General features: G+C 40.9%; 1 protein-coding gene across 2 annotated transcripts; it reads left to right on the forward strand.

The window, feature by feature from the left end:
* The first annotated feature begins 250 nt into the window (after positions 1–250).
* Positions 251–7,559, forward strand: LOC147883959 (beta-amylase 2, chloroplastic-like). 2 transcript variants are annotated; one of them, XM_087398225.1, is made up of 10 exons: positions 251–407; positions 1,145–1,438; positions 1,521–1,634; positions 1,732–1,935; positions 2,394–2,588; positions 4,920–5,084; positions 5,556–5,816; positions 5,984–6,202; positions 6,324–6,543; positions 7,199–7,555. In XM_087398225.1, exons 2-10 carry the CDS (start codon positions 1,157–1,159, stop codon positions 7,237–7,239), a joined length of 1,701 nt encoding a protein of 566 aa, XP_087254351.1. In that variant the 5' UTR covers positions 251–407; positions 1,145–1,156; the 3' UTR covers positions 7,240–7,555. The 2 variants fall into 2 exon arrangements, with proteins under 2 accessions (XP_087254351.1, XP_087254352.1); XM_087398226.1 differs by lacking the exon at positions 1,732–1,935 and having other exon boundaries at positions 7,199–7,559.
* Positions 7,560–8,618: the final 1,059 nt, after the last annotated feature.

Genomic DNA, 8,618 nt, shown 5'->3' on the forward strand with positions numbered 1-8,618 from the left:
GAGGGGGATATCCAATAGGGATGCTTCTCTCACCTACCGGATGTCAATCCTATCATGTGCACGTAACTCCGAGAGAGTTCGATGAGCTTCAGGTTGGCATGTGCCACTGATTCGGGTTACTTACGGTAGAAATCTTCTTGACGGGATGCTATCAGAAGAGAGAGAGCAAGGAGCAGAGATGGGGGGGAGATTCTCTTGCAAGGGAGTGAGCTCACCAACAAGAGAGAGAGTGGCAAAGGAAGGAGGACGAGCCAAGTGTCGAGCTAATTTTTGAGATGCCTCGATTTTGCTCCACGTTTCTCGTGCCCTCCTCTCTCACGGGCCTTCATCTTCCTCCCCCCTCCCTCCATCCATGGCTTTCCCAATCCTTTCTGCTCACGCTCTTCACGGTTTCCTGCTCCTCTCCGGTAAGTTTCCCCCTTTCCTCTCCTGTTTTTCTGCCTTCCTTCTGCTCAATCCGCACACGTCGCCTCCGTTTCTGTTCCTCCTTAATCCATTTCATGTCTCCCAATTTCACACTTATGTCTTGGATCGTTCGAAATTAGAATTTTCAACTGGAAATCTGGACCTTCGCTCATCCACACGTTTTTGCATTGCCTCTCATTTTCTTCTTCATAAGCTTGTTCCAGCCTTCGTCTCAAGCTTCCTCGAAAACTTTTGCATGCCTAGCTGATCCATATTGCTGCTACTGTTGCTGCTATGTGCTTTCCTTTTTGTGCTTGATTTAAGTAGTGGAGCGGCCTTTCGCTGCTTGGTGCAGATTTGGTTTGTCTCTGCTCTTTCACTCTGATTCCAGCAATTGGCATTAATGTTGTCTTGGGTACTTTACAAACGCAAAACTGCAATTTGCTCAATAGCAGCAAGTCTGAACTCTTCAACGGGCGTCATATTCGACGTTCGGCATCTGTCCCAATTATCTCGTCTAGAGCATTTCCTGGCTTGCTTTCACGTACACCGACATCAATCAGTCCGATTGTCCGAGTTTCCTTGTCAGCCTACTCAGCAAGATGCAGCGAATTTTGTTTTTTCCGACGAGGCGAATACTAAATGAATGGTTCCGCTTTTATATGTTGCCAGCCTCCCAGCGTCTGCAGTCTGCAAGGTATGCTTTTGTGAACTTTACGTTTTAATTTGTCGTGTACAGATCAATTGAGAAATGGCCGCAAATGCACGGTTTACATTCATCGGAACCACAGAAATTTCAAGCTACACCGCGAGGGAGTCTGTTAGTGCCGTGTCCGTAATTTCTTTTCGGAGTCTGAGAGAGGAAACACACCTCGAGAAAGCCAATTTCCTCAGACGACGTACACCACAATGCTCGCGCGAGTTTAGAACAATAGTTGGGTGGAAGCCAATGTCTTCCCAATGTGTCGGAGTTGTAAGGGCATCATCCGTGGTGAATACGGATAGCGCCATCGACACAACCTTGGAAGAGAAGGCACGGAGTTGCATTTGTGGATTTGTGGTTTTTAGTTTAGATTAAATAATGATCTCGTCTTAAATGGACTTCCATTCTACAGGAGCTAATCACACAAGAAGAAACAGATTTAGTGGAGCCTGAGAGGAAAATGCCAAAAGAGCCCGAACGTGATTTTGCTGGAACGATTAATATTCCAATATACGTAATGTTACCGGTGAGTAACTGGTCTACCCCTTGGCCTTAAATACAGCTAACTAGCTTTCTTTCCGTTTGAGCAAATCAAGTATGATAATGACCTTTCGAAATCGCAGTTAGGTGTTGTAAACGAGCGAGATGAAGTGGTTAATCCGGAGGGGCTTTTGAACGATTTGAAGAGTCTGAAGTCAGCAGATGTGGATGGAGTTATGGTAGACTGCTGGTGGGGTCTCGTTGAGTCTGAGAATCCACAGAACTACAACTGGTCTGGTTATAAGCAGTTGTTTTCAATCGTTAAGCAGGCACAGCTCAAATTGCAGGTGACCCTTATCACATGTGAAGGGCTAAAGTTTTGCAGTTGAAATTTGTCGGTCATCTTGGGGCAATTGTAATTTCCTTTCGCAGCACAAGTACACGTTCAATTTGAGTAATTAAGCATGACTTTAGATCTTAATACATGTATCTGCCATGGTTAAACCATTCTTGAGTAGTTTTGAGACCTCGTGCTCAAAAAGCATTTATCAGACATGTATGCATTATATGCAGGGCAATTAGAATTTGCTTTCAACTTCTATATTGCAATGGTAAATGCGGGTGTTTAGTTTTAGAACTTAACAATTCCTGAAGCTGAAGGAGATCGTTTAATGAGTTCTTAGGAACGTTAAGGGTAAATTTAAATGTGATCTTGAGAGGCATAAGGTAATCAAATTGAAACGAAGCAATCTCTCTCCAAAATTTGCGCTCCTTATCCCTGCATCCTGTTTTTTTACTTTTGCAGGTTGTAATGTCATTCCATCAATGTGGTGGGAATGTAGGAGATGACGTGAACATCCCTTTGCCTATGTGGATTATTGAGATTGGGAAAAAAAATCCAGACATTTTCTTCACTGATAGAGCTGGAAGGAGAAATCCAGAGTGCCTTTCTTGGGGTGTAGACAAAGAGCGCGTGTTCAGAGGACGCACTGGACTTGAAGTAAGAGATTAATGTCGTACAAATTTGTCTGAAGAAATGGTGAAACTTGGAAACGGAAACAAATGATTACTTTTTGGTTGTCTATTGGTTTTCTAACTAGCCATGTGAGGTTTCCATTCATGAGTTGCTGCTGACCAGAAGAGCTATATGTCAAGGGTTGATGGTTAATTCTATGCCAGGGCCATAGGGTTCTTGGAGCCATTTTGATCTGAGGTCCTAGACATGGTATCTGTTTCTTCTAATTAACCATTATTGAATGTAGATAGAACTTTTAACATTAGACCATACAATTGTCTGGTACGTGTAGAAATGCCGTTTCCACATGTTACTTGGCCATGTCCTTTATAAATTATAAATGTTTCATGAACCTTTGTAATAAATCCCACCAATTGACAATTTAGTCTTTCAGAGGGCAAGAATCAGTGACACCCAAAAAAGAAAACTAAACTATATTTAAGTGCACAATTGCAAAAAGCATATCTGTACTTTCATTTGCGGTGTCTTTCAAGTTGCTTGCCACAAAGGTGGAACGCTGTTTCCTCTCAAGAATTTTAGCTGGATGAAGAAAGAGGGAGAAGGAATCCGGGATGTATTTTGATGTTGCTCTTATATGCCCACAATATGGCATTGCTAGACAGGGTAGTACTTGCGTAGTAGAGCCAAGTTTCAAAGGTATTTGAATGCACTCAATCATTGTTTAATTAGGATTATTCAGGATGGAGATTAATGTTGTTAAAGCAAGGTAACTCTCTTTTGAAGGATATAGCTTAGGATGTAAGACTCGGAGATTTTGTCAACCTATAAGTATCTAAGACTTGGATTTGAGCATTATTGCAAAGGTAACATATTGGAGGTGAGTATTTGCAGGATACAAACCCATGGGCGATAGAGGAAAGGGCACATTTGGATTTGGAAATTGAGTAGTAACACTGGTGCAGGGTGTCATTCTGTATAGCTCTCACATAGCTTAGCAATGGGTGTTGGTTAAAAGTTTGGAACAAACCAAGAGAGTTCTGAATAAAAGGGCTGGAAGCTAAAACTTAATCCATTTTGTTGGCAGAGGTAGGTATAATTCCCTCGGCACTTTTCTGTTTACTCTGTATACAAATTTAAGAAGATGCACCAGAGGATGAGTCTGGGCATGTTCCTCGATTCAATGTAGATATATGTCCCTGCCATATTAGCGGACATGCAAATTTCTTCTTGTGAAATTTTGTTCCATGTTACGGCCTCCTGATATTGCAATAGACTCTTTCTATACTCTTTCTATCTTAAGTGGTGCGTTGCCCTATCAGCTTTCTTTTCTAAGCATCTTTTGCCTAGAAATGCTCGTTTGGGAGAGACTAAAATGAAATAATGTAGTCTTCACAAGCAGTCGAGCTTGAATGAAGTGAATGTGGACTACTTTTTTATCAGCCTTCTCCTGTAGTGCTAGCCTTTGTCACAGCTCAGTCTGCCCTTCACCTCCGGACTGCTGACAGAAAGTTGGTACGAAGACTTTTGTATAAATGGATGCTCAAGTGTGTGTGGGTGTGGATATGTATGTGTGAGAGCATTTATTTGTACTTTGGTCCACACCCACCATTCGGTGCTGATGACATCGGTGGGGACGTCATAGTAGCTAGTCCCTGCTATGTGTGATAGATCTAGTTTACGGTTTTCAACCTTGTGAGTGACTATCAAGAGATTGAAAAGTGCACTATTTGTTGTGCTCTCAGAGGATGAGTCTGGGCATGTTCATGGATTCATCTAGATATATATCTGCAAGTCATATTGTTCACAAGCTTGGAGAAGATGTTCAGAGGAAGTACATTAATTAGAAGATTCAGGTAGACCGAAGGTTCTTGACACACGGTGGGCATGACGTCTTATTGGAATAATTTGATGGCATGCTCGTTTATAGGTAGATAAAGTTGAAGCCCAGGTCCTTTAATGTAGATGAGATATCTAAAAGGTCAGTTCTCAGGACTTTGAGGTGGATACAGGCTGAAGCAAGATTATTGTGAAGAACTCCATTGAGAATACAGCTGATGTATTGCTTTTTGGAAGCATTTAAGAGTATGTTTTGGAACATAAGTCCATTCTATCCTGCACATTTTGAATATTTACTTATTGGCTTTGTCCCTCTTTACATGATATCCACCTCAAGCTGCCAGATTCATTTGTTCTTATGTGCTTTCCTTTCTTAAGCTTTTGCGATAAACAATGTACTAGCAACTTAGCCATTTTTGTTTGAGCTTTATCTTTTGCATTCATTCACATACTGTCCTGGCTGCCAATATTGCAGGGAGGGGGAAAAAATCCAATCTCATGCTCATTCTCTCTTTGCAGGTCTACTTTGATTATATGAGAAGTTTCCGCCAAGAGCTTGATAGCTTCTTTGAAGATGGCACAATTGTAGAAATTGAGGTTGGCCTCGGTGCATGTGGAGAGCTGCGGTATCCTTCGTATCCTGAAAGATATGGATGGAAATATCCTGGCATTGGAGAATTTCAGGTGATTTGAGTTTTCCTTATCCTGTAGAACACCTGGTAAGAGGAGCATTTTAACTTCTAATGGCTTTTTCTGTAGAAGTCTCTCTCTCTCTCTCTCTCTCTCTCTCTCTCTCACACACACACAGAGGAACGCGTGTGTGTCCCTCTCTGACATGCACATGACCACGTACTTCTGCGCACAAATGCACACATGCATGGGCTTGCGCTCAAGTCACAGGGAAATGGTGGGAAAATCGCACACATGGGCGCTTGTTCACATGTATGCATGCACAAAGCCTGCATGCTTCAAACCTTGAGTGCATGCAGATGCACTCAAACCAAAGCTCATTAAGTCTGTTACATACACAGGATTGTCTTCTTAGGTAGTGCATTATCTGTCAAGTCAGAATGGTTCATGTAAATTTTCATGCATCATTTATCATGCGTCTGCTGAGCTTCTGCCTTCCATTGAGTGATTCTTCCCCTTGTGCAGTGCTATGACAAATATCTGCAGAAGAGTTTGAGACTAGCTGCTCAAATTCGAGGTCATCCAGAGTGGGGCAAGGGACCTGCTAATGCTGGGCAGTACAACTCAAGGCCTCAAGACACAGATTTTTTCCGTGACGGTGGTGACTGGGACAGTTATTATGGAAGATTTTTCCTTCGATGGTATTCAAAGGTTCTCATAGATCATGGTGACAGGGTGCTTTCCTTGGCTAATTTAGCATTTGAGGGCACACGCATAGCAGCAAAGGTGATAATCACTTTGTCATGCACAAAGAACTGAAGAAATTGTGAATGACAGTCTTTAATGGCAATAGCCCATCCCCGTTTGTCGTTGTTTTGGGTTTGATGCTAAACAGATAATTTGCAAAATTTTGTTTACTAAATGGCTATTATCTACCAATGTTGTTTCTGCAGATATCTGGAATTCACTGGTGGTACAAGACTGCTAGCCATGCTGCAGAGCTTGCTGCTGGATTCAATAACTCGACTCACAGAGATGGCTATACACCAATTGCAAATATGTTTAAAAAGAACAATGCAACTTTCAACTTCACATGTGTAGAGTTGCGGACAATGGCTCAGGCAAAATCTTTCCCTGAAGCTATGGCAGATCCTGAGGGGCTTGTTTGGCAGGTAGCATTAAGCCTTTTGCTTTTGTTAGTGCAGTCAAACCTAGAAAAGTAAATTTAAAAAACGATTTATCTATTTTTCCATGTGCATGTTATCATGTACTTACTTATTTGTTAAATTGCAGGTTTTGAATGCAGCATGGGACGAAGGAATACATGTGGCCAGTGAAAATGCATTGGCTTGTTATGACCGAGATGGTTATAATAAGATTCTGGAGAATGCAAAACCCAGAAATGACCCTGATGGTCATCATCTGGCGGCCTTTACTTATTTAAGACTCAACCCCACCCTTCTGGAAGAAAATAATTTTCAAGAGTTCAAGCGCTTTGTCAAGCGCTTGCATGGTGAGTTCCCAGGATCCCTGCTGATGTTCTTCAAGCTGTCAAGCTTTCTGCTATATATTCTGCCTCCTTGCACTTCTATACCATTTCCTTTTATGTGATGAATTCGATATTATGGCCATTTTTCAGAGCATGTTTACCTTGTTTTAAGAGAGTTTTATAAGTTTTGAGGACCTGTAAGTAAATTTTAATGGTTTGCATGCTTGCTGCTGTAATTTGGCTCAAGCGACATGTACAAAACCTCCATGAAGACATTGACAGTTTACTCTTGGCATGAGATAACCCTTACGAAGTGGGACTGCCAGCTTTACTACCCAACTTCTCAATCTTGAAAAGTCTCCTGTTATGATCAATCATTTGTCCCTCATGCAGCAAGGACACTTGTGTTTTTCGTGTAAATATATATTATCAATCATCTCTTTTCTAGTGCCTTCTGATGTTTGTGTAACAAGGTTTGCCTTCCTTAGCTCAAGTCCTCCCATGCATATGGTACAAACATGTTATTTAGAAAAGAATGACTGTTTTCGGAAACTGTTTCCTTTCTTAGATCATTAAAGCTCCTGGCAAACTTGCATGGCCTGGATTTAAATCTCCTCTTGTGCTTCTTGACAAAGTCATCACGGTAATGACAGACAAAGTTCTCTGTTTTTACTTACAGGAGAGGCAGTCCATGATCTGCAGATTTCGAGCGATTTGTGAGAAATTATGGAATATTGGCCAACTTCCAGGTGCTTCTGTAATTTTACAATATATTATTTAACCATTCAAATTCACGTCTTTGTCTCAGGGCCAGCAAAAATGTTATTCTCAATTTGATTTTTTTTGGTTGGTTGCAAGCTGTGAATGCTGTTTTAAACCACTTATTTGTCTCAGGGCCAGTTAAATGTTTTCATTTTAGGCCACAGTTGAATTGTGTAGGTTTCCCAATAGTAGTCTTTTTCCTCTTTTTGTGGAGGTTCGAATTTGTGAACTCTGTTTTAGATCCCTCACAAATGGGGCAGGATAAGTACAATTCACATACCAATTTCTGTGCTCAGAGCGTGATGAACAAAAGCGTTTATAAAATATGTCATGATGTTCCATTTTGGATGTGTTTTGAGATCCTTATATCTCGTATGGATCAAGTCATCACAATAAACAGTATTGTCCTCTAATTTAAATTCTGTTCATTTTTTGAATCGTACTTTATTTTTTGGAACTTGCAAAAGATGCCCAAGAATGTTATTCGGTTTATTAACCAAAAAATTAACTTCTTAATCATAGTATGGAATAGAGCAACAAAGACAAAGAGAGAGAAATGCTAAAAAGAAGCCTAGTGCAATACTAAAGCGATTCATCACGTAAAGGGGAAGAAGAGGTTAGGGTGATGTGCTAGAGGAATTTTTTTTGAAGGAGGGGAGAGGGCCTTAAGAGATTGAAGAGCAAGCCTACTATGCTACAGCAAAGAGAGAGAGAGAGAGAGAGAGAGCCAAAACATTTTGATGATTTAGAGAATCGGTCTCACGGATGGAGAGGATTGGTACAAGAGAGAGAGAGAGAGAGAGAGAGAGCCCAAACATTTTGATGATTTAGAGAATCGGTCTCATGGATGGAGAGGATTGTACCAATCTCAAAGTCCAAAACTTCATGAAGAGGTTGTCCCAATTGTGAGCACACGACAGGGAGATGAAAATTTGTTAGATAATCATGGAGTTAAAACAAAGCATTCACATGTGCATTTAGTGCATGGCTATGACATTTCGATTTGGTTTCTAAGCATGCATGATTTTGATTTATAGATGGTAACTTTAAGTCATTGACTTTTCTTCAAGATACTTGATAGTTAGATAGGCTATGCTCAAATGGCTGGTAGGTAGATGGTCCTTAGTTAAACCGGATGTTGGTAACTTCTATCCTTTTCAAATTTTCACACCTTATCATCCAACCTTGCAAATTGACACCTACTGGACCAACATTCATTGCCAACCCTTGGTATTGCCATTGAGGCTTGTCTTAATGTCTATTTCCTCTTCTTTCAATATTGTCAACAAAGACTGACCCTAACTCCAAATTATTAAGTCTCTTCAAACCTCTTGTGA

This window comes from Dipteris shenzhenensis, chromosome 27, assembly GCF_047967505.1.
Source record: "Dipteris shenzhenensis isolate YYH24624 ecotype China chromosome 27, Dip_SZ_1.0, whole genome shotgun sequence".
NCBI classification, from domain to species: domain Eukaryota; kingdom Viridiplantae; phylum Streptophyta; class Polypodiopsida; order Gleicheniales; family Dipteridaceae; genus Dipteris; species Dipteris shenzhenensis.

Bases quoted from the DNA above. Each gene is read 5' to 3' on its own strand.
- LOC147883959 (XM_087398225.1), top strand. From the start codon at position 1,157: ATGGCCGCAAATGCACGGTTTACATTCATCGGAACCACAGAAATTTCA. The intron at 1,439-1,520 runs GCACGGAGTTGC...TCCATTCTACAG, and splicing joins ACACAACCTTGGAAGAGAAG to GAGCTAATCACACAAGAAGA. The intron at 1,635-1,731 runs GTGAGTAACTGG...TCGAAATCGCAG, and splicing joins CAATATACGTAATGTTACCG to TTAGGTGTTGTAAACGAGCG.